The 27232-nt window shown below is 31.8% G+C and overlaps 1 protein-coding gene and 1 long non-coding RNA gene across 2 annotated transcripts; one reads left to right on the top strand and one right to left on the bottom strand.

The window, feature by feature from the left end:
• The first annotated feature begins 15794 nt into the window (after positions 1 to 15794).
• LOC129304197 (uncharacterized) lies at positions 15795 to 16684 on the top strand. The gene is made up of 2 exons (XR_008591626.1): positions 15795 to 15989; positions 16100 to 16684. It is a non-coding gene; the product is annotated as an uncharacterized LOC129304197 (long non-coding RNA).
• Positions 16685 to 18044: 1360 nt separating this feature from the next.
• On the bottom strand, positions 18045 to 22397 carry LOC129303119 (leucine-rich repeat protein 1). Its single transcript, XM_054942187.1, has 6 exons — positions 21999 to 22397; positions 20973 to 21044; positions 20663 to 20806; positions 19540 to 19611; positions 19367 to 19438; positions 18045 to 18399 (listed from the first exon to the last, which is right to left on the bottom strand). Exons 1-6 carry the CDS (start codon positions 22220 to 22222, stop codon positions 18327 to 18329), a joined length of 657 nt encoding a protein of 218 aa, XP_054798162.1. The 5' UTR covers positions 22223 to 22397; the 3' UTR covers positions 18045 to 18326.
• Between the last annotated feature and the right edge of the window lie 4835 nt (positions 22398 to 27232).

Below are 27232 nucleotides of genomic sequence, written 5' to 3'. Positions count from 1 at the left end.
GATGAGCGGAGTCCAATGGAACAGCATGCGTCATCATCAAACATCCATAGGGTGGCGCATGTCTCTCACTCTCCGACAGCAGGAGTGAGACTTGCTAAATTTTTCTTTTTTTTTTTTTCGGATTTTTAGATTTGGGCTCATTCTAGAGACTCATGTAGGCATGTGAAGCATTCAATTGAGACATGATTTATTTATAAAAATTCCAGAATTCAAGAGCTACATTTTGATATATAATTTGCCTATTTTTAGGCACATGTAAATCAATTTAAGAGGCTTTTAATGCTTGAGTAAGTGAATTTTAAGTATTTTAAAATCATAAAAATAATTATAATTATTAAAATTATTTATCATATAGATAAATATGAATTGTGACTCCACCAAAAGTACTCAAATGTTTAAGAATATCTTTGTAAGAGGTATTCAAATGAAATATTTATTTCAAAACGTAATCCTTTGAGTTAGGATTTTGAATGAAACCTATGGAGACATAAGTACCACTTGGTGAGATTTTTTTTTTTTTTTGACCACCACTTGGTGAGAATTTGAAAAGTGACCAGGAAATTGACCCAAATTAAAACAAATGTTAATCCAAACCAAATGAAAGCCAAATTTCAATGAAAGTAGAATAAATATAGTGAAACAATAATTGCATAAATTACTTCCTCTAAATCACATCTTATAGGCAGTGTTAATGCTTCAAATGAGCTCAATTAAAAAAAGAATTTTTTTCCTAAAAAAGTTTAGGAAAATGCTAAGGAAATGTTGAAAAAATTGAAGTAAGGCTAAGGCCATTTATGGTTGTTGCAAGTCCCAAATTTAAAAATAAAAAAAATGCTATTTTCTTAACATTTTGAAAAGGGTAAGGCATTATGAAAATCCTCTCATAACTCTAAAGAAGCTAAAAACAGGAGTCATCTCGTCTAAATGATAAACAAAACTCCTTATAAGATTTAAGGATTAAAATATTTTATCATGAAAATAAAAATAATAAAACAGCAAGTGATGGGAATGCATTAACATACCCTCTAGTTGAACATCCACTTATATGATTGTCTTGTACTTTTGATTTTGTGTTTCAAACATGTACAAAGACCATGTGTTTATTTTGAATATAATGAAGCATGTTTTAGAGTTTATATTATTGTATGCTTTAATATAAACATTGCATGCTTTATTTGAGTGGAAGCTCTTAAAAAATGAGTTTTCTAAGAATCATAGATGAAAATCAATTCTAAAGTATTTTTATAAAATTCTTAATAAATTTTATTAGTATTACTAAGATCCATGTGATGGAAGGTATAAATGCAGTCTCCTGATTGTGGATCTAATGGAGTCATTTTTATTCTAATTAAGAATGATAAAGCACATGATGTTGTTTGCTTTACTGTGCTATATTGTTAGAATGTTCTTTAATCAGTTCAATTCAATAATAGAAAATATTGTTCATGTGGAATAGTTTTGTAACTAAATCGAGAATAGCTACCAAAAACATAACTGCTGAATTGAACAAAGGGAATAGGCTAAATGGGGACAATTGGAATATCTGCACCAAAAGGTCTTATACATATTAGAGGAATAAAATGCTATTAAGCCATTGACGATAGTAATGATAGAACCTAGAGCTGAGAATACTACCTAACATAGGAGAGATCATGAGGCTTATATGGCATGGCTAATGACTTGATGTGCGAGTATGAAAAGTACACCACCGCTCATGCTATGTGGATTGCATAAAAGGACAAGTTTGGAGGTACTTCTACCACCAAACTAAGAAGGTCAATAAATAAGTTTGCTACTTTTAAGTTAAGGTCCAATACTTATTTGAGAAAGCATCTATGAGATATGGTTAACATGATTTGAGAATTGAAAGAAGCTAAGCATGTCTTATCTAATGAAGAACAAATTCAAGTTGCTATAAGATCACTCCCTCTTAGCAAGGAGAACATGAAAGTGAATTTAACCCCATAACAAAAACATCATCACTTTTGATGATGTAGCAAAACATCTAAAGCTTGAAGATAAATGACTTAAGACTTATAAATTGTACGAAAAGACATATATAACTGAGAGTCGGTCCTTCTAATAACACCCAAACTAATTCCTAAAAAGGCAAGAAGGGTAAGAATGATGGCTCAAATTTTAAGAATGAAAAATCATTTAAGAAGAAGGGCAGAAAAGGTGGAAAGAAAGTTGACTTAAGCATGGTCAAATGCTATACCTACTAGAAAATGAGCCACTTTGTAAGGAATTGCTCTAAGCAAAATAAATAGGATAGTATACTAGTAAATTGAGTCAATTCACATATTTCAAATGTAACTAGTGCTCTATTTTTCTAATAGGACTTGTTTATTCTTCTTGAAATGAATAGGGATTAAGGATCCCTCATAGAGTGCTAGTTGTTGAATTAAAAACAAGTAGCTTTATATTAGCAATAAGGAAAAATGAAAAATTTTGCTTTACATGGTGAAAAAGACATGGACTATTTGAAGTGTCTTTTAATCATCAAAACACTAATGAAACTTTATTTTAATTTTATGTATTAACATTTATTATAAAATTGTAGATTACAAAATGAACAATTTAGTTTTGTTCAATTTTTCTTTCAATGAAGTCCTTTGGGTGTTGTTGGCAACAATCATTTTCATGATTATTTTATCCATTTAACTCTAATATTGACATGAATAATTGACATGCTAGATTTTTTCATTGAAATTAGAAAATAATGAGTAAAACTAGCTAAACAAGGAATGCTAGACTCAATTTCTAATGAGAAAATATTCTAGTGTGAGAATTGTCTAACTAATAAAGCAAAGAGAAAACCTTTTGGATAAAATAACTAAAGTAAAGTATCCATTACAATCCTTTTATCTTAATTTATGTGGTGTTATAAGTGTGAGGGAAAATTATAGAATTTGGTAAATTAGTGATAATTGTTCACGATATGGTTATATATATTTGATTTCACAAATTTGAAGTTTTTAAGTGCTTTGAATAGTATCTAAGTGAGGTACATAATTAAATGAATAGTAAAATTTTTAATTGTTACTAATTGATCGAAATTATAAATATTTGTTTAGTCAATTAAAATAACTCTATAAAAAATAACAATAATTAAGTGGTTAAATATCCATACACTCTACAATAGAGTAAATATGTTAAAATAAAATATTATTAGATGTGGTAAAGTTGATAGTGGCATGGACAAGCTCACAAAATTTCATGTTTATTGTATCTCTTCATGGGACACAAAATAAGTTAGTATAGAACAAGATAAACCCTAAATTTCTCTCATGTGAATTTGTCTTCCAACATTAGTGTCTCAATCAGTTTAATGTTAAGAATACAGTTGCCAAATTGATCATTAATTTTATTAGGTTTGGTACCACTAATTTTATCCATTGTAGATAGGTAGGTATTGAAATCATTAAGCACAATCCAATCTCCAACTAAAGAGTTATTGATAGAATCTTGAGTATCCCATAAAAAGCTATCATTTAAGATAAGTCATCTTACATAAATGAAAGTAGTAAATACAGAGTTTTTCTTTTCAAGGCTAGTAATTTTGTAGTAGATAAGTTGAACATTAGAAGAAACATACGCCACCATAAAATCCTAACTATTCCATAAGACCCAAAGACCCCCTGTGAAATTGGTGGCCTCCACTCTGATCCAGTTATGAAACCCTATTTTTTAAAGCATAAGCTTAGCCTTAATCCCATTAATCTAAGTCTCCAAAATCTTGTATACAATATCTTTAATCATATTAAGAAAGCCCCTACTACTCACACCATGACAATTCTAATAAGCAATAATCATTAAAACTAATCAAATATGATACAAAATCAGAACAAGCCAATTACTTGTTATCATCGATTTCTCGATCCTAAAGTGGTTACTTTACTTTCTCTATCTCCTCTTCCGATTCAAAACCCTTTATATTTGTTCCTATGAATTGAACGATTGCCATAAAGATATTAAGGGGATCTATATTGTTTCCTGGGTCCATCATTCTTCCATCCACTACTACTGTATCAACGTCTTAAACTCTTTATGTCTAACCATGAGGGATATCCCTTGCTTCAGTATTCAACTTGGTTATAATGAGCCCATTCCTTGACCCAATACAGTTTGAACTATTGGATTGGGGGGTGCAGTATAAGATCAAAATTTAAAACCCTAATCACAATCACGGACTAATTGAATTTGTTTAAATCAAGGTGGATAAAAAAATACTTTTTAGATGTCAAACTTTCAAGTTTTCTTCAAGTGTTTGGATATCAGGAGTTGACAACGAGATGAGCTCCATCTATCGGTGTCCACATGAATAGCTCTCCAATAGGAACGGCGTGCTAGAGCTCAAAATGTTCATCCATTTTTTTAAAGGTCGAACTTCTCTTTCCTCAAGAGTGCTTCCTAAAACTCATTGTATTTTTTCCATCAGAACTTTTCTTACTTTCAATCAACTCTTGTGAAGCATGTCCCTTTTCTATAATATATATAGATTAGCATTTTTCTCTTTCTTTTAAATTTTCAAAAGTAATCACAATTATTTCAAAAATCATATCTTGAGCCAACAAAAATACTAATTAAATTTATATCATACATTTAATCTATGATATTATATCTAATTTAAATTTGTCTTATAAATTTAAATTATAGAACTAATATGATATCTTCTTATATCATGTTGGTTATTAAATTTAATCTATTATATAAAATTAAACTAAAAACTAATACAATATAATATACTCTCTCTGTTAAAAAATATAAGGTATTTTTAACCGAATTTTACCTCCAATAAAGTAGTTACCTCTTTTCAAACTAACCCTATATTTTATATTTACCCTTATTAAACACCCTACAATAAATATAAAGTCATTATCAATAGGGGCACTTTTGAAAAAAAGATAATAATTATACCTCGAAAGATTAAAAATGCCTTACATTTTTTAACATTCAACTCTTTAAAAAATACCTTATATTTTTTAACGAAGAGAGTAATATATATCAGATATACATATTGTGTGTGTGTGTGTGTGTGAGTGTATACACAAAAATACACACACACATTTCAAATATATATATATATTATTTTGAATTTTATATATCAAATACACACACACACACACACACACATATCAAATACACACACATGAATATACATATATATTTCAAATATATATATCATTATATTCTAAATTTTATATTTCATATAAATATATATTATCAAATAAATATTTAAATATATATATATATATATATAATTCGTTTACCCTAGATAAAGCATTACATTTATTGAATCGAGACACATTTTAGATTCAATAAACTTAGACATTATAGCTCAAGTTGGGCCGTTCTTGTGTGCAACCCTGTAGGCTCCTATGAAGTTAGCAGTAGGCTAATTACGCTATTAGCCCACAAGTCACAAATAGCCTCTAGCAAGACATTGTAAATACCCAATTTATATGAGGATCGATGATCTGATGTAATCTATCATATAACCGCATCATATTCCTTTTGTCACGTGATATTTTGGTCAAGTATGAGACATGAAATTGTCTCTTATACCTAAACATTGCTTTCTTAATCTTTGAGTGAATTAACTATAACAATGGAAAAAAAATCTTTTTTATTGTAATATGACCATATAATTTTTCAGTCTTACTCATTGAGGGGCCCAATAATATCTCTCACATAATGTGAGGGACTAATTTCATCTTGACCACTCATATTTCTCTACATGAATATCATAAACTTAATCACAGCATTTATGATCACCCGATTAAAGGTAACTTTTGACTAGGTTGAAGTTTAGCTATCATTATATAGGAATCCATGATAATCTCAAGTCAAAGGGTTTAGTGATATGGTTATATATAAGATAAGCTAATGACTTGTACTATGCAAGTTTCTCATAACGAGTTGGTCCAGCATCTTGTACCCTTTCAAGTGCATACGACTTTGATTTATATCTCTATAATTAATTAAAGCCATACTAATCTTGTTTTATCTATGATCCCTCACAGATGACTGATCAAGGACATTTAGGATAATCATTATAGGTTGTCTAAGGATATAATTATCATAGTAAACATACAATTAATATGATAACAAAAAAGAAATTTATTAAATAATAATACGCATAGTGTAACATCTCAAAAATTTAACCTTCAAAAATTAAGTAATTAAGCATCATTAATAGGATTTACATGGTGTGTGGTCAAAGGAGACTAATAAGTGTTTTTAGTTAGAATTTCAAGTATAATTTGGGTCTAAAGTGAAATTGGGTCACTTAGGGATCAAAAAGTGGAGAAAAATAAGTAGAAAAACCTTTATGCCACCTGCTGCAATGCATGCATGGTGTCAAAAGGTAAGAGACTGTCTTCTCTATACCACATGCCACGTTGTGTGGGGACATGCACTGCGGCACATGGTACAAATTATGCAAAAATAAGTCACGAATTGATGCAAAAAAACAAAAAGGAAAGAAAGGGGAAAACAAAGGAACTCGTCTTTACTTTGTTAAGGCACAATCTAAGAGAGCGTTTGAAAAGGTTTGAAGCTTTAAATCATCTAAGGTAATATTTCTAAACTCTTTTCTCTCTTTCTCTTCCAGTTTCTTAAATATTTGAGTTAGGGTTTGAATGAGGATGATGATTTTTGATTCATATAAGTCCCATTGACTCAAATAGAGTTAATGAGAGTTATTTAGAGTATTTAAACCTAGTATTGATTATTTTAGTGGTTGTTGGAAGGTGAGTTTCATAAATATCTAAAAATAGACATTAAATCTATAGTTGTGATAGTTGTTAAGGTATTAATAGAAATGTGGGTATTTAATGAAGCTACATAATGCTAAAGATAGTTAATAAACCTAATAGGTAGGCCCAAACTTATACAAACTTAGGATTGGGTAATCTAGAAGTAGAAGATGAGAGTTGATATGTGTGTGTTTGGAAATGCTGATGAGTTAAAGAATTGATAATTGTAGATTGAGCTCTTAGACATCAAGTTAGCTTCGGAATTCAAGCTTGAAAACTATAATATTGAGCAATAAATCTTTAACCTCTCAAAAGTTTGAGGTAACCGGGAGAACCCTACTTTGGGTAGTTAGATATTAATTGTATTGTGATGTTAAATATGTGTTGTACATGTGAATTGTGATTGAAAAATGTATGTATCATGCAATGAAGAGTTATGTTGATATGTTTGCTTCAAAATGAATTGTCAATGTTGCAAGGATGATTTTTGAAATGAATGGCAATTGAAATGATATGTGAAATTGAATAGTTGATAATGAATGTAATATAGAGGGATGGTTGGATTTGAAAATAGTGGACTGTGTGATAAATGTGAAAGGAGTATTGATGCTCACTTGAGTAGCACATGGTCGTGAGCCTAATGTGTTGTTTTCGATAATAACTAAATGAGCTTGTGAAAATGAGTGAGCATCATACATGGCATGATCAGTAAGCAAGAGTTTGCCTAGGTATTGGGAGTAAAAGAAATTCATATGGTACTTAGGCTGCCCTCTAGTGCACGGGGGTATAGCATTATCCTACAATTTGTTAAGGGACTGTCTCATAGTTTATTGAGGGTTTAAAACCTTGCTTTCTCTACCAGTTTATCAAGAAGAATAGCTTAAGGTGTACAACACCCTAGAGATTCAAGAGTAGGGAAAGCCGTGGTTTAAGAGTGAATACTGTAATTTTTGGCTAGGTCACACTTCATGATTTGTGAGCTTAGGTAGTCCATTCACAAAGATGAAGCCCTATTCAGTATTATAACCCATAATTTTAGTCAGAGAAAATAAAAAAGGTATAAAGTTAGTTGATCAGTGCCTATGTAATCATATAATGTGTCACATATTTGAGTTGTAGCAAGTCATGTGAATATATTGGGTCATAGTCACATGTCTAAGTGTCTTGTGATAATATACCCTATGTTAACATGAAAATGAACCAAATGAGTAATGATAAGTCATGATAAGTGTGCAAGCATGTTTTAAGAACTTTGTTTCATATGCATATATTTTATTATAATTGATATATAACTGCATAAGATAGGTTTTACCTTGATTACTAAGTGGCTAGACTCACCCCTTTCATTTAATATTTTACAAGCTCTAGCTCTGGGGCACAGAGCTAAAGAGGTTAGAAATTAGTTCATTCCTACTATATGCCTCTACATTATGTTTATTTTGTGTAATAGAATATTTTTGCCAATTCTATATAGCTTTTCTAGTTACACTTGTACTATATGGTTATTTCAATGTCTAGAAGGTATTTTGGGCCCTCAGAAATTGTATGTGATAAGTTATATATGTTGATAGGGCCAAAATATCAGTGCAAGTGTAGAAATGATGTTTTCAAACATATTATGATTGGTTTTGATGCAATGCAAGGCAAGTTACCTCCCCCTTCTATTTTTGGTAAAAAAAAGGAGTTGATGAGTGATTTTGTGTTATATTAGTATTTACATGTGTATAACGTGTTGTACTAGTAGTCCTTAGTCTAATGAATAAGATTCGGGTGTGAAGTAAAGCTTTTGACACTCATTTTGAGCTTTGGACACCCTTTTATTGTGAGGGTTGTGAAAAGTGGTAAAAATATGTTAGAGTGTCAAACTTCCTGGTGTGACTTGTTTTGGGAGTAAAACTCATGCCATTAGCTAATTCATAAGAAAAGCTTTTTGAAAACATCTAAATCATGTCATTCAAATGTTGGATGGAGAATCAAGTCGCGTCAGAAGTTCCCCAATTCTACTATCAAATGACAGCAAAATTAGCTGTTAAGAAAACATGCAACACTCTGCGGCGCATTATCGCTTAAGTCACGACACATGGCACAGAGAGCAACACACCACAGCATATTGCCCTGTTTTTGCAGCAAGTGAATTGTTTTTCAACTATTTTCAATTTTTTTCATTCTTCTAAAGTATTACATGCTTCCATAATTTATTTTTACTCTGAATGATGAGTCAATGAATGATTTGAACATATTTTAAATTAAGAAAACCTGGGATCTCTTATTTTGAAACTAAAACTTAGTAATCTCCTAAATGGATTAATATATTGATTACCACGAGTTTATTTGGTTAATTATGATTATTAGTAAAGGTTATTTCATATAATATAATGATTGATCTTATAGTACAATTTCTAACACAAACTTCATGTGACAACCACATGTTCTCTTTGGCCATTAATTTTCGGCTTAGATCTAGTATTTTGGCCCACTTTCAAGCCCATTCATAACATGCTTGGATGTGCTAGCCATGTAATGGGCTTAACCTACTTTGTACCCAGGCCCAAAATTTACTTTATCCTTTCCTTTTGTCTTATAAGTTCACTTGCCTTTCTGTTGATCTCGCCCTTTCAAATGCTGTCTCAAGCCTGCCAATTGTTCAAAGGTCATAGTAAGAACTTTTTTTTCCCTGTGGAGACAATCAAATCCTTTCCCTTGGCATCAGAGATCACATTTTCCTCCTCTGCAATAAGGTTTTGCTTAGTCATGCCGTCCCTTTCCTCTTCCTCTGTGACTAATGTGGCAAATCGGGATGGTGACACCTTGACCACTTCTTTCTTTATTAACAAGGCTGTTTCTTCTTGCCTGAACCCCTATATTATCCCTTGGGTAATCCTTCCTCAAAAATTGAGTATTCCTTGTCCAAGGGGGAAGCATCCAGGCCTTAAAAATATTACCTCCCACTGGAACTTTTTGGTTGGCATAGTGCTCCAGTTTAAATTCTTCATGATGTTCATGTTGATGACTATTTCCACTCTATGAGTTTGTGGCATGGTGCCATGGGAAATTCTTGCATCTATAACCATAGCACCCACAAGCAAAACAGATTATCCCAAGCCCTTCATACTCAAATTTAAAAATTTCTCCGGCAGTAATCAGATGAGGCATAAGTTACTTTTAGAGATCCAACTCCACATACAGTGAAGCAGACCAACCTCTTTCCAACTTTGTTTTCTTTCTCGTGAAATCTGCCAGAGTATTCAGATCAACTTTGATCATTTTCCCAATCCAATCCCTTAGTCTAGAAATAAAGTACCCGTTGTAACAATGAACTAGGATGTTAAGAATACAGATCCAAACAAACTTGCCGAGAGGGGTTAAAGTAAGGGGACCAACATTGTACCAGTACACAATGTTGCTAAATAATCCATAGCCCTTCATAAAGAATCCCCTTGTATTGCTTCATCCATCCCTCTTTCTCAGGAAATTTAATGAAAAAAAAAAATTATTAGGTAGGTCTACGATTTCTAGATCGGGCAGGTTCCAAATTCTCTCGGCCCATGCCTTTATTTGAGATAAATTGTACCTCCTACCCAAAACAGTGATCACTAAAGCATTATCCCATGGCTTACACCACTCATTGTACTCTTCTTGAGTTTTAGGAACTTCTGGATAGATTCCTATCAGTTTCCTAACATCTCCGATGGTTCCAATAGTTTCCACCAAATCTCTTCATTTTTTTTTTTTTTTTTGAAGATGTCATCTTCATCTAGTTCCACTCCAGGTCCGCCGTTAGCAACACCATTAAATCAAGCAAGGAGTCTTTGTATAAGATGGTATTTTCTTATCTCATGTTCCCGTTGGTCCTCATTCCCTGGAGTTTTTCCCATTTCCTCAACCGTGATATTTTCTGTCATAGCATCATCAAGGATGGGGGTTGTTTCATCCTTAGATGAGGCCTTTTTTTTTTTGTTTTCGATTGGTGTTCTTCAGGATCTTTCACTGTAAGAGGATGCTTTGGAGGAACTTTACGTTGACTAGAATCACCCGTTGAGAAGAAAATTAACACATGCACATATCACAAGAGAGAGAAAAGTAAAACTCTCTGGACCACGTTTCGATGCGTCTGAAAATGGATTTAATCTCTTTCAAAAAGGTAAATATTTAAAAAGACGAATGCACAATTCTCTAAAATAGATATTAATATTATTAATTCTATGAATTCAATTCCGAAAGGGAAAAATATGTAATCTATCAGGAAATTTCCACATTTATCCGAATTTCCACATCAATGTTTCATTCAAAAAACAAAATTCAAAAATCCAAAGTTCAAAATAGAGTTAGTTTTGGGTGTCTTTTATTTCCCTGTCTCAAGTTTTCAGGTCATCTAATGAAACTAAGACTTGATTTTTAATCTCTTGTAAATAGAATATTTTGATGAATTTTTTTTCCTGATTTTACTCCCTCACAAACAGATTGTGTCAGCTTGATATATCTCTCGTGAAATTATGCTCTGAATGGAGTCATTCACACATGACAAAAGTGAGTGAAAATAGAGGGGTACAATGCAGGCAGGGAAGATGACGTAATTAGTGCTTTAATTTGACTTGACCTCTTGGCCCAGGCTGCAGCTTCTCCTTCCCCTTGTTTTGACAAACAAAATAAAAAACACGGGTGCTTTCCTCGATATTTGAACGTCGCCTATGCCCAGTTTCAAAAGCAAAATTAAAGAAACAACTATATTAAAATTATACAAGGGAGATTGGTCCACTTCCCTACAAGTAGACATGAATTTAAATTCTTTTGGCAATATTCAATACATGAAGATTTTGTTGATGAGTCTTGGTGGTCCTTCAAAAATTACCAGCTCTTGCCAATCTCAATTCTTAAAAGCCCTAACATCTCAAATATCTTATAGATAGACCCGAGTAGTGCCGGATTGTTCGTCAAATCTCGTGCTTGCCTATTTTATTTTTTACTTTTGGGTATTTCACATGAGGACATTTTGTGAGCTTAACCTTTACTAGTGTATTGCATTGATGATACTCCCTCATTCAATATTATTAGACTTTTTTTGTTATGAAAAAGACATTTTTTTTAAATACTATATTAAAAAATATAGGGTACCTCAAGGTGAAATTAATAAGATTTTTGTTATTAGAAAAAAAAAAGGGTAATCACCTCAAAACGCCCAAATAGAAGAGCCCACCCGAAATAGATCAAAATCATGCTTTTGTAGGAATCAATCAAGTTATTCACTCTAATTATTTTCCCCTTGTTGGCTGCACTGGATCTTGGTGAGAAATCCAGAATCCTAGTACTTGCGTTGTCCCGCGTGCAATACTCAGTACGTCAATTATAATGTAGGATGTGTTCAGGACAATTAAATTTAGATGGATCAAGTAATGCACCGTTTCGCATCCGATTAATGATTTAAAACTGAAATGGCCAAATATTCACCCTTGGCCATTTCTAAAACGATTATAAAAAATTTCGAACCCCTGAAGAGAGCCAAAATATAGAAACAACACTAACAAATCCAAATCCTCTCTCTTCTTCTCCAAGAACGTGAGCTCAGATCTGAAAGGGAGAATTAAGAGGATTGCAGGAATGAAAATCTCTACTGAAATAAGAAGATACCTTGGCTTTCCCCATCCTGAAGATCGAAAATCAACAAATAAATTCAATTATATTGTTGGGAGAGTAAGAACTAAATTAGCAGGATGGAAAGTTAACTGTTTCTCCACGGTTGGAAGAGTTACCTTAGCTAAATCTGTTTTGTGTGCTATCCCTTTTTTTTTTTTTTTTTGAGAATTGGGGAAGGCCATGGCAAAAATCATGGAAAAATAAAAATTATGTCATATAAGTACTTTAAAAGATATCACACTCTAGGGGTGGCTCATCTAAAATCTTAACAATAAAACGATCATTAAGTGTTTAATGTGCAATTCAATCCGTGCAATTGTTAACTTTTCTATAGAAGTGATCAAGAGTAATCGTCCATGTAAGTTGCCAAAAGCTCAATCTTGATTTGTAATGACATTGAAAAGATCCGAAGAAATTTTATATGGGAAAATTCAATATCAAGGGGTTTTCATCCACTCAGTTGGAACAAGATTTCTCTCCCAAAGGCCTACGGGGGCCTTGGTTTTAAAAAATTATCCTCGGTGAATAGATCTTGTGGTACAAAACTTGCTGGGAAGTTGATTACTGGTAGTAAAGGACTGTGGGCTAATATGCTTCAAAAAAGAAAAACATATGTACAGATCTGAAGATTTGCTAAACGTGGAACAAGGAGGTTCTCCACAATGGAAATTCATCTGTCAACATAAAGATTATGAGGATGAGGGCACTAAATGGCAACTTAGGAATGGCGAATCAATCTGCTTCTTTGAAAACCTTTGGTTTTTTTTCCAGACAAGAGAATCAAAGATTTGATTCTAAGACCTCTATCCGATGAAGGAAAAAACTCCAAAGTCTCAAATAAGATGTGTTTTTGTGCTTGGGGCTTCATCAGCATATCCTTTATTGTGTCAAATGAGGTAATCTCTAGCCTTATCTCTGTTATGGCAGCTTCTCCGTCTAGTGGCTACGATATTATGCTATGGGACAAAACTACGGATGGAGTCTTTACTACCAAAAGTGCATACTTTATGATTGAAACCCCCCCCCCCCACCTGACTTGCTTAATCCTATGTATAAGATTATATGGCAATGGAAAGGGGCTAAGCGAATTTAGTTCTTTATCTGGCTCACATTTCATAATAGACTGCCCACTAATAGCTAGAGAAGCTTGTGGACTAGTTGCTCCCCTCTCTAATTATGGTGTGAATCTAATGATGAAGATGCTCTCCACATTCTCCAAGACTACTCTTATGCAAAGCAAATCTAGTTTAAATTATTGCCACAGCAATACCATCTGACTTTCTTCTCACTTTCTCTAAAAGATTGGATAGCTTGGAATCTCAAACCATTCTTAAACTCAGGACTCTATTCTGATTACAGTCTATTATGGGGTGTACCCATCTAAAAACTTTAGAAGTGGAGAAATTGCTTTTGCCTTTACTAAGATTTCCATGAACTAATCAACCCCACTATTATAATTTTGAACTCTTAGAAGTCCTTTGTGATGCATAAGGGCTCTAACCAAAATGACCCTAATGTAAAGTTGGAAAAATGAGTTGAACCTGATGGGCTGGTCTTGGATATAAGACCTCAAAATTGCAAATCGGACTAAAATGGGCTGACTTTACAGGGCCAAGGGCCTGCCTGTTTAATCTCACATATATTTTTTATTTTTATATAATAAAAATAACTCTAAATCTCCTCGCTGTACCCTGATTGACTAACCCTAACTTGAGTCAAACCAAAGCAGATATGAGAATCTAGGGTCCAAAACCAAGGCAACGACAATTCTAGTCTTCTAGATCTCGATCTCATTCTCTCAATCGGCAATCGCATTTGGCCCCCTAATCAACACTCATGGTACACTCCCACTTCTTCTTCATTGTTCTTTTTTTTTTATTTGAGCATCTAATCTAAAAAGAGCTTGAACTATGGCAACATCCATCTAGTCTAAGCTTAGTCACGTCTCAATCTTAATCTCAATATCCCTATCTCTCTTAATCATGTCTTACAAGTTGCACACAAACATTGTTGTTTGATTCTCATCCAAGGAAGAAACGTTTGGTTGATTTTTTTTTTTTATAGGGAATGGATTTGATAATGATATTTGCTTTATGATTTTTATCATATTTTTTTTCTTAATTTTATGTATTTATTAAAAGAAAGAATGAAAATCAATAGAAGAGCCTAAAGCCCATAGGCCAACCTTGAGCCCACTATCCTAAGGGCTAGGCTTTGTAATTAAAGGTTTCAAAAGGAAAACAAGCTTTTCAACTTTAGTCTTTTTAGGTTTTAGCCCATCTAGGGCTGACCCGTTTTTCTAACTTTACCCTAATGCTATTAATAGAAACATGATTTGGAAGCCTCCTCTGTAAGGCTGGGTCAAATTCAACATGAATGGTGCAACTTCAATATCACTCAACAGAGTCAGTTGTGGCAGAGCTCTCAAAGACTTGAAAAGTTCATGAATCGTTGACTTCTCTAAATCACTCAGTAACTATATTCCCTTTAAAGCTGAAGAATGGGCTGTAATGCATAGCCTTCATATGGCTTGGAATAAGGGCTTCAAGAAAGCAATTATTAAATCCAACTCGAAAAGCTTAGTGGATATAATCAATGAATTGCATGAGGGTTTGTACAATGAAAGCTTAGGGCTTGTTTGTTTTCTATTCTTGAAAATTGTTTTTTTATTTTAATATTTTTGAAACAAGAAAATTTGCTTGGCTAATGGTTTTTTAATTTTTGTTTTGAAAACTATTTTTATTTTTTTTGTTTTTAAATATAAAAAAAAATAATTTTAAGATGTATTTGTTCTCATTTTTTATTTTATCTTTTGTTCATGATTCCGGCTCAATTGAAATCGTGCCTCGTCATTTTGGACTCGGTTTCTCTCCTCCTCCTACCCTCCTCCCACCCCCTTATTTAATTTGAAGCATCTAGATCTAATGTTTTTAATTTTTTTTATTTTAAAATAAAAAATTATATAAATTTTAATAGATCTATTTATAAGTTTGGCTAATCTAAATTTAATATAAATAGTCCACATTTAATTCATATAAATCATAAAAAAATTAATATTGAATTGATATTGTTTAAAATATATCTAAAAAGTTAATTTATAAGATATTTAATATTGAATATGGACCATTTATATTAAATCTAGACTATATAGACAGGTGAACAAATTTATAAAAAAATTCAAAAATATATCTAAAAAGTTAGTTTATAAAATATTTAATATTAAATATAAATTATTTATATTAAATTTGAATTGTACAGATAGGTAAACAAATTTATTAAAAAATTTTATATTAAATATATTTAAAAAATTAATTTATAAAATATTTGATGTTAAATATAGATTATTGATGTTGAATCTAAACACAGACAAATAAATAAATTTCTTAAAATTTATATAATATTTTTAAAAAAATAAAAATAAAAAAATATTAAATCTGTATGTTCTAAAGGTGGGCTTTCCTCGAAGGAGGAAGCCAGCTCCCGCCCCTTTGCTTTTGCCTCACCTTTCTTCTCTGCCTCTGGTCTTCATTGCAGCCCGGAGCCGTCGCCACCCTTCTCACCGGCGTCACCTTGCACGGTGCTCCCTCTTTTCGACAAGTCTGTTACTAGTTTTTTGTGGTTATTTCTCATCCATCGCTTTTGATCTTCACTTGTCTTCATCACATTTCTTTTTTTTTTTTTTTTACCCTTTCATCTTTCTCTGCAAGGATGTAGTCGAAACGTTTCCAGAATCGCCGGCGTTCCGTTAGAGCACCTACTTCCTGCACGGTCCACGACGGTGCACGACCCAGACAAGTCCCTGCATTGACTGATCTTAGACCTTGGAAATTGTTCTTAAATGACTTGTGTGGCGTGCCGGAGAAGCAAAAGAGAGCATTCCACTTCCATTCTTGTACGAAGCGCTGCCATCGAGTCGGTTCCAACTTGGATCGGAGACGGAATCCAGCAATTCACAATCTCTCCTACCTTCTGCCTCGTCTTCTTCACAATTTCTTCCTCTTCCTCTTATTGCATCTGACTGAAGCTATCAATGGCAAAAATTGAAGCTCGTGCCATAATATTTTGCTGGGTTCAGGTTGGGTTACTCCACAAGGCAGAAAGGATTTCTCTCACAGATCTTTTTTTATTTTGGGCCAAATTTCTTTCATAGACTGAAGACGGAGAAATCACAACCCAAACACTAATGGTTCATAGGAGTTATTGATTTTCCCCTTCTTCCACAAATATTTTATTCCTTGGAGATACTGTTTTATATCTTTTTATTTGATTTTGTTGTGCTTGACTTGGATCTAGTTTTGTTCGTTTTTTCTGATGGTGGCTACGTTGATAGTGGTCGACGATGATAATATCTAGATTAGGGCATTTTTTGTCTTTGGATGATAGCATTTTATTTTTTTTTAAAAAAATGACATAAAAATTTATTTAAATTACATGAATGATAGATTGGTCTCACAAAATAGCATAATTTTTTTAGAGTCCCATGAAATTTTTTTGTCATTAAAAAATTTAAAAAAAATGATTAAATTGCTCTCAAATAAATCAAAAAATTTTTAAGCTACGAATGATTTTTGAATTGTTGTAAATTTAAAAATAAAAATTGTTAATATATAAACAAAAATTATAAATGAAAAGTTATAAATTTTTAACACCTGATGCATATGAAAACCTACAAATGCAAAATTGCGAATAATTATTGAATTATTACGAATTTAAAAATAAAAGTTATTAATATAAAAATAAAAGTTATGAATGTAAAGTTATAAATTTTTAACACCTAATATATATCAGGACATGAATCAAGACTTACAAATAGTTATTCAATTATTGAAAATTTAGAAACAAAAATTATTAATATATGAATAAAAATTTGTGAATGACAAATTATAAATTTTTTTAATATAAATAAAAGGCAAAAGTATCATTTCTTATAATTTTCTAATGATAACAATGTCACTTGAAACTTCAAGAGAATTATATCATTTCATGATATCAATCTATCATTTATATAATTTAAATAAATTTTTTTATTATTTTTTTCTTTTTTAATTATAAATATAAATATTAAATAAAAATAATATCTCAATTTCTTTTACATATTAAACATATCTTTAAAATCGATAGCCATCTTCATATCCATTTGACCATTTCTATCAAAATCAAACAAATTTTATTATATTTTAGTTTTTAGAATTTATTTTTTGCCAAGTTTTTTTTTTTAATTCTAAATTGTTTTTAGATTATTACCACCAAACAAGTATTTTTTGTATTTGTTTTCAAAAACAGTTTTCAAAATTGTTTTATAAAACAACTTTTAAAAACAAAAAATAAAAACAACAGCCAATTAAACCCTTAGTCTTTTTAGAGATCCAAAACATCCTACATGTCTGGAGTATGCTTGTGAAATTTGTTCCAAGGGAACAAAACATAGTTGCTGATTTGCTAGCAAAAGAATGGATTTCTTCCTCTTCTCTTTTTGACGTTGTTCCCCAGTTTCTGAGGGACCTTGTTCTGAAAGACTACGGGATTTTCAATCCCCTGACTTTGTTTAGTATTTAATATAATGGGCTCAACCACACCGGGGTTACCCAAAAAAGGAAAAAAAGTATGTCCAACATCAGATTATAGTACAATGTGAAAGCTTCCCGCAGGCACTTAAAATATTAGAGATACATTGCCATTGGAGACTCATAAAGATCACTGACAAGTGCAGGAGGATTCATTTTCTGGGGTTATACCAATACAAATCTGTCTTCCGACATCATTAGAAGATCACCGCAATAGTTACAATGCCCATATAAGTTTGTAAAATTTACAGACACTAGCGATTACATATACCACTGCCCATCCCCATTACTCTAAGAGGTAATACCTTTAGATTTTTGAATACATACTATATAATTGGATGCAGATTAAGATCTTCTGGCATCATTTTATTCACGAGCAGTTTGTGTCATAACTAGCAAGTCCCAGCAACTCCGGACCTTCCAAGCGAGGGTTATTTGCAAAGCTACAGATTGAAGCAAAACAAGGTTATCTCACGGGGAAAAAATGGCAGGAAAACAGACAGTAGAGAAACAAACTTAGGAGAAGGCAACATTTTTGTGCCTTTCCAGATCAATGGACTGGATGTATCCAGAATCCCAATCAGTGACAAAGAAAAACTCATAGCAGAAGATTTTTGCGCTCTTTCCAAATCAAAGGACTGGATGTTGAAGGGAAGGTGAAGGAAAACATCAGAATTTCTGAACATAGATAATTGCTCTCCCAAGGATACAGACTTTCAGGCACAAAAGAGATACCAATTAATTCAAGCAGAATTTTTATCCTCAATGAGCAGTGCAAGAGGTGGGTTCAAGGGGTCAGGAACTCAACATAATCTCAATTTTTCCGTACTTGACAGCATGTGAGCCAGTCTGATACACTTCTCATCTCTAGGTTTTACAATAATAATTGGAAATACACAAATCACAAAAAGAGCAATGGGGCAGCATAGCCGACAAACATGAGCAGAAGCAAAATGGGATAACAAGTCTATTACTATAGTCATGGCAGTTTTACAGTGGCTGGCAACAGTTATACTTCCTACATTCAATGACATTCCATTCTAGTCATTTGCAAACCAAGAATGAGTGGGTATGGGCACACAGAATGTTTAGTTGAATCAAGTTGTGACGGGGGGGAAATAACTTTAAGCAAAAATTTGCAGAGATGATATACAAGATAGACTACGAAAGGCAAAATCACGTCTATGGCTGTTATGGTCCACATAGGAAGCATGTGAAGATGCAAGCAACATATTAATCAAGAAGCAACACAAGGGCACAAACAGCACTCGAATGGAAGACACAGGCAGATCTTAAATGTTTAATCCTTAGAGAGAGAAAGATAGTGAGAGAAAGAAGAAGAATAAAATCCTAGCTTTCAAAGTTGAAAATATAAATTAAAATTAAAAATAAGATATATTGGGAACCTACTTTGATAATGGAATATGCTCAAACGGTCCAGTTGTAGGAATTGTTCCACACAAATCATTGTTGGAGACGTCCCTGAAGAGAAAAGGAGAATGGTATAATTGTTTTTGTTTGAAAGCACAATGGACCGTAAAACCTCCAAGAATTGTATTTTTAAAAAAAAAAAAAAAACTTACACTACTTTAAGGCTTGAAATAGCAACAAGTTCCCTGGGGATTGGACCAGTCAATCTGTTGTCATTAAGTCGTCTGCAAAGAAGATGATGATATGAGAAATGCAACATGCTGAATTTTGTATGACACAATCATTTTTGATGCACAAGTTAAGGAGTTTTACTGGATCCAAAGAAGAGTAGCTAGCAGGTATTAGATCATTGTGTCACTGCCAAATAATTTAGTACAGTATCAATGGTTGTTTGCAACTTCTCAAGTCATTATCTACTATATGTTCATGTTGAAACTTCTTATTAGGAATTTTTGAGCCATCAAGTTTGGATCAAATGAATAAATCTCGGGACTTGATGAATCTCGGTGTAATAAAATATCAAAGACCTTCGATGTTTGTAAGCATATATTAGACTTGGAAGGATAATTCATTAATTTAGAGTACCCATTGCTGCTGGTGCCACCAGAGATCAACTTCAGTGAATTGAAGTCAAATAGTCTTCTTTTTTATTGCCCATATATCCTCCTTTGTTAACTAAGCAAAGTTAATATAACTTTTACCACCTTTCATTCTTTCTGAGATCAATCCCTCCACTTTGAACCCTTCCATACAATGACTTATATTTAGAGAGATCAAGGAGCTGAAGATGTCATTTCCTTAGTTATTCAAAAGTGGCAAAAATTCAGCCATTTAATGCTCAATTATATCCCCATAAGATCAATCCCTAAACATCAAATCTTAAACCAAAGATTACATCAACCATTCTAGAAACTAGGGAAAATTACATCTAGGTCCCACATAAGGAAATTTATTACCAACTAATCTCATGAAATTCACAAAATACTCCTAAGTCTCAAATCCTGTACATTTACAATTTGACTAAAAGCATTAACAATAGGGCAATGGCCATTTACAATTTGTAATTCTATGAGACCTACATGTAATTTTCCCCAAAAACTATACAACTAAAGAATCTGAATGTCCACAATAAGTTGCAGTTGAAAGTTTCTAGAATCTGTCCCACTTGACATCAACAGATTCAACTGAAAGGCAGGGACAAAAGCATACAAGAGCTGTAGCACAACCCAACCAATTGTGCTCAAGGAGAGTCCTAATAGATTTAAGCAGACTTACAAAAAGACGAGACTCTTCAACTTCCCCAATGAAGGAGGAATTGTCCCTGATATGTTGTTGTTATACAAGTCCAAGCTAATGAGACTCTTGAGGCTTCCAAGCTCTTGAGGAATAATTCCTTGAATGTTGTTTTTGTACAGCTCACTGCAGCAACAATAAGCATATAGCTTGGCATCAATAAAGCTTCGATGGTAATTATATAATAAAACACTGCAATACACAACAAGAACATGTATTTGGGAATTTCAAATATTGGGAATCTTTCAATACACAATGATCAACCATGAATCAGAATCATCAGAGAACATACAGATACTGTAGATGCTCTAGTTTCCCAAGTTCAGGTACCAAATGTCCAGATAGGTTCGAGTTACCGAGATCCCTGCAGAAAGCATCATAAGCATGTTAGCATAAACTCCAAAAGAAATAAAAGCCAGACTGCAATCAATCGATTCAATAATTTGAGTTGCTCTTTCAACACCAAGTGGTGAGCTGATAGCAAAATTAATCTTCCTCAGGTACACTCTAGATTAAGCCATAAACATATCTGGATATAGATTAAGTCCATAACTTATGAGATATTGTTGGAAAGTGAGAACATATAAAGACCGTTTAATAGGCAGAACCTGACGCTTAATAGGGGCATCACAGAGAACTACCCACAGCAAGTCAATAAGCATGACAAACTAGAGGACTCTTCGGACTTTAATCACACACAGCCAGACAATCCCTCCGTTATCGGAAGTAATAATCTAAATTAAGGATATTCGCAAATTGGCCACAAACATCTATCTGTTAAAGCGGGTAATGAAATTCAGCCCAACCATACCTTCATTCAACCCCTACAAAATCGAAAGATACAGAAAATAGAAGCTATGCAGAGCATAAATATAGCATAGCAATAATACATATGATGTACTCTCCTCCCTCTTCATGGAGCCTCCTCCTTGAGCCGGTCCATGGTAACGTGATTTTGAAGTCAACTATCATTGACGAAGCGGAGCGAGAATAGAACTGCGCCAACACGCTTGGGCAGTTGAGCTTACACATCTTAGAGAAGAATTGCCACACAGTTTCAACTTGCAAAGAAGGAGACAGTAAAATCACTAAAAGCAAGCAACTAATACACATATTGCAAACGGAAGATCCTCTGATCCAAGTAAGGTAGCCTGTCAGATTGACCCCATTAAACAAAACAAGCTAATTGCTAATCCTTTCCCTTGGAAACGAGAATGAAAATGAAGAGGGTGAAGCTATCACCGCAAAACAACGTTAACAACCAACAAACGCAAGAAAACACAGCCAAAAAAAGGAGGAGGAAAGGATGAGGCAATACACTCGGGTGACACGGTTATCCTGGTTGCAGGTGACATGGAACCAAGTGCAAGGGTTAACAAGGGTGGGATCCCAGCTCTGGAGCACGTTATCGGGATCCGATAAGCTCCGCCTGAGGGTGTAAAGTGCGTCTCCTTCGGAATTAGCAGAAACGAGCTGAGCTGTAGTTAGGGTTAGTGAAACAAGGAAAAAGCCCCAAAAGGAAGTCAAGCTCGGTGCTTCCATGGCTGAAGCTTCTCTGATCTGCGATTACTCCAAGCTGAAGCAGAAGCAGGACACCACCAGCTTCTAGGGTTCGCTTTGCCCCTTCTTATTCTCGAACGAATGCCGAAAAAGCTGCCCGGGTAGCCTTGGGAGAGAAATGAAGAGTCAAAAATAATCTAATCTAATAACACAGTAGTAAAACTTGGAGGCATTTTTCATGTTAATGACCTTATATATCGATCTCGTAATTTCCGTTTTCAACGCCGGTTTGGATATCCTGGTAAAACCAATTTTAGATTTGAAGCCGCTTTAAAAAATCTTCTCCAAACACTTCCTTTTCATTCATTTGAAAATCAATTATTAGCGTTTAAATATCTTCCAAAAAATATTACTCCCTCCGTGGTACTTTAAAAAAAATTAATCTCAAAATATAAAATAATTTAAATAAATTAATATTTTATTAAATACATTAATTTTAATATTGTTCTTTTTTTCTGTAATTAATTTTTGTCCCTTCTCTTTTTAATATATAAATTATGAATATTTTTAAAAATTTATATTTTTATTTTAAAAAAATAAGATTGTTAAATGTATTTAATGAGATTTATTGATATGTAAGATTTTATTTAAAAGTGTCTTATAATTTAAAACGAATGAAGTATTATCTAAATATTATTAATCAATTTTTGACAGTTAAAAACCAGATACACTCACATGTTACAAAAATGATTTGTAGTGAAATGCGTCCTTTATAAATCTTAAATAATGTGACTCTATTAAATTTTATTATATTCCTTTCATTTAAAAATATAAAATATTTTTAATTAAATTTTACTCTCAATAAAATAATTATCTACTTTTTAACTAATCATATATTTTTATATTTATTCTTATTAAATACCTTATAATAAATATAAAGCAATTATTAATAGAAATATTTTTTAAAAAAGATAATGATTACACTCGAACGATTAAAAATACCTTATATTTTTAAATACCTAACTCTTTAAAAAATAATTTATATTTTTTAATGAAAGAAGTATGTATTATTAAATTAAATATCAATGATTATATCATATTGATAATTGATTATTTTTCATATATTTTCCCTCTTTCTTTAGATTTCCTTTTCTATTTGGCAAAAGGCGGATTCACTGAATTGGTGTGGTTGTTCCCCACTCACAAGCGCTGCTGATTAAATATACTGTGGATTTGGTAGCATTTTGTGCTGACAAGCGATCTGCGTGTTAAAATGATATCTCCTTTTTGCCAACCAAAAAAAAAAAAAAAACAGATCTTATTCTTGCATTACAATTTACAAGCGATAATGACAGTAAAGGATCAGTTCAATGGAAAGATTGATTATATATATATATATATATATATATTATTAATAGAAGAACAAGGGAATGCTCATCATTTGTGATGAGTACAGCATGATCATCAGATCAGGAGGAATCTTAACTTTTTATTTCAGCCTTATTTAATCCCTACCATTTATTTAAATTAATTTTTTAAATGTTTTTAATATTATATTTATTAATATAAAAAATTTTAATATATTTGTTTATTACCAATGTGGTTAGTACAGATTTAATCTAGCAGTCTAATTTAATATTAAAAAATTATAATTTTATAATTTAACTATACAGATAGACTCTGTGCAGTTCAGGTATAATTTAAATGATTTAATTTAACATTAAATAATTTATAAATTTTATAAATTAACCATTTAGATGTCCTTTAAATAGTCAAAATTTAATATTAAAATTTTTTATATTTTTTATTTTAATAAATATAATATTAAAAATATTTAAAAAATTAATTTAAATAAATGATAGGGATCAAGTTGAAATAAAGGGTTAAAACTATTTCTGAGCTTGATGAGCACGCGATGTTCATCACCACAATGAGCACCAAATGCGGACACGAAGAATAAGTTGTACGTTGAGACTTAAGCATATAGTTGTTGGGAAAAAAACACTAGTTTATTATTATTTGTTTTTAAATTATTTATCGTGCGTAGACCGAGTAAAAAAGGCGGGATCATGGCTTGGGTGTGAGAATAAAGCAGTTCATCCACAGTTCGCAATCACACCCTTTGAAATAAACAAATTAAAAGACGCATGTAATATAAAATTAATATTAATAGTGGTTGGGTATGGGGCTGGTAAAGATGAAAGGAGACGCATTCTTTTTGCAAAATGGGTTTGGTAAAACTATTAATGTTAGTTAATTTCTTCAATGAAGAGGGCGGCTGGAATCTATTATGGAACCTAATGTTCTCATATATGCCAGCGCAGTGAAGAGTGATTTATGTCTAATATTTTTTCATGATTATCTGTAATAAATTACTATATTTTACTATTACTAACTAGTCTAGCATATTGTGAGTAGCATGACTTGTTCCCTTCCTTACTTTTTATAAGGCGATTTTTAAAAGATTTTTTCGTTCAGATTTTTAAGATGATTTACAAAATATAGCAGGAAATTTGAAAAAGAGAACTTTTGTTTAATTAAGAAAAAATATGAAAAAGGAGGGCATTCCAGTGAACTTGTGGGAAGAGAACTAATGTAATTCTAAAGATATTAAATAGTTTTATAATATTGAATTGAAATTGATAAAGGTTTGGCACTTGAAAGAAGCTACTCCTTATAATCTTACTTATAAAGTAGAGAGAGAAAAATAGGTCATCTTATTAAATTTTTCAGCAAAAATTTTTTCCTTCATCCTTTATTGAATGTTGGAGAGAGAAAATAAATTATTAAAATATGTATATCTAATGAGACAAAGTTGATAACTTATTAAATTTTAAGACAAAAATTAATAAATTTTAAAATTTTTTTATTTCAATAAAATATATTAAAAGTGATTTATAAATAAAATAAGAGGAGAATTAATTTGGTCACCACTAAGATCACACTAAAATGTTGCAACGAGTTTTTGTAGCACCGTGCTCATCAACCAGGGTACTCATATTTTTATATTTATTTTTATTAAAATAAATATTTTAATAAATCAATTTATTTCCAACTTGAATAACGCAAATTTGATGCAGATTGCGTAATTTAACATTAAAAGCTTTATAATTTTTATAAATGGACTATTCATATGTATTTTAAATGGTCTAAATTTAAAATTTTCAACTCACAACCTTTTTCTTAAAAAATTATAAAAACTATAAAAAAACTAATATCATATATAGATTGTTTAGAATACAATTTTTAAAAATTCTAAATATGTATTGTCCAAATAGGTAATAAAATAGTTTTATTAAATTTTTTATGATTTTTATTTGAATTAAAATATAATTATAATTATAAATTTTAAGTATAAACGTGCCTGAATCTCATCACTGCGATGAGTTGAGCACTGAGACTGATCCTCCCAAATGTTAGTGCTATTTGGCGGAGCAGTGGCGTCCACTAATTATTTGTTGGTCTCAATTTGACCATTGATTGATGGAGCTCCATGCATTTTTTTCAAAAACAGGCACAACCACCAAACTTAATCCTCCATGTCATCATTTTGCTTAAAGCTGATTCTTTGATTGTAAACTTTTCGGGTGGCTTCTAATTTCTAATTTGGCTATGTAACTGTGTGTCTTATTTGGAGCGACTTATTTGGTTTCATGTGCATTTCCTCAAAAAAGAATTAAAAAAAAAAAAAAAAGGCATCGCAGGTCAGTTACGTGTTGGGAGACAGCTGTTTATTATTGTGTACTCTTCCCGTTTCTATATATAAAAATAATAGTACATTCATACAGTTTAATAAAATTGATTATGTTAATCATGCCTAAAAATTTAAAAATTGGACTGAATTATTCCTATAATTAATGAAATAAATTTGTATAGTAAAAACAAACACTAACTATATGAGAGATAATTTAAAAAAATAATATGATAAATACTTCTTGAAATTTGTAATTTTACTTACAAATAGAAGTTTATCCAACATTTCAAAACAAAGTAGCATATCACCGGCAAACTCTCTTTAAGTTGAAATGAAATTCATATTCATGTTATCACGTTCTAATTCATTGAGAGATGTTTATGAAGTCATATGGTGACTAGTTTTTATAAGATTGAATTCGATGACTGTAAGCATTGAATGTATGTAACACTTAAGCTATTGAAATCCATATAAATAATTCAAATAAACTCATTTATTGATTAATCTCAAGTGGAGTATGAATGTAAAATCATTTATCTGAATTTCAACAGTTTAAATAATACAGGCACTGTACTAAATACAATCACTGAATCTAAATTTGGTTCTTATGAGGATTGATCTATTGACACAATTTAGATATTTTTGTGTTTGTAAAATGCATTGTAAACAATATCTGAAAATAAAATTTTTATTGAAGTAATTGAATAGCAAGAAATATAGTAATAATAGAAAAGCAATATCTATAGTTTAAAAGTCAAGTAAAGCTCAATGGTATGTTTAATATACAAAAAGAAGGAACAATAAAGACGTAGATAGAACTACTATATATGCAGCGATCATGAACCTCGATCATTATGGAATTATTTATAATTTATAGCATATGAGGTGAGTGGGGGAGTAGGGTAGAGTGAAAATATTGTTGTTTGTTTGTCCCATTTCCATTGATTTTGGAAAAAATTGCCCATAAAGACTTCACGGGCAAATTAATTGCTAAAAAGGAGTTCAAGAGTTTTGGAAAACAAGGTCCTTTTGTGGCAATATTATAGTGAGTTAAAAGACCAAAATGCGCTTGAAAAATTAAATTTGAAAATAAAAGGAACGTTCAACTAGAGGAATTTTGTAGGCAATGGAAAGAACGAACAAACAAAGATGAAGAATTGGCACCACCGACAGCTTGTTAACTTCTCAACAACTTTAGGAGTAATTAGGGTGACAACGATACTCAGGTGACATCGGTTACAGCATTAAATTTTTACAGCTTTGGTTCTATGGTTCATCATTCGACACCCATATATATTCAAATATCGTAAGCGATTATCATGAAAAACTAATGTAAAAAGTTTTAGCATTCTACATTT

The sequence above is a fragment of the Prosopis cineraria genome, unplaced genomic scaffold (genome assembly GCF_029017545.1).
Source record: "Prosopis cineraria cultivar Desert tree isolate PC_DT_omini unplaced genomic scaffold, ASM2901754v1 PC2, whole genome shotgun sequence".
Taxonomy (NCBI): domain Eukaryota; kingdom Viridiplantae; phylum Streptophyta; class Magnoliopsida; order Fabales; family Fabaceae; genus Prosopis; species Prosopis cineraria.
This window is presented reverse-complemented; position numbering and strand designations above follow the sequence as displayed.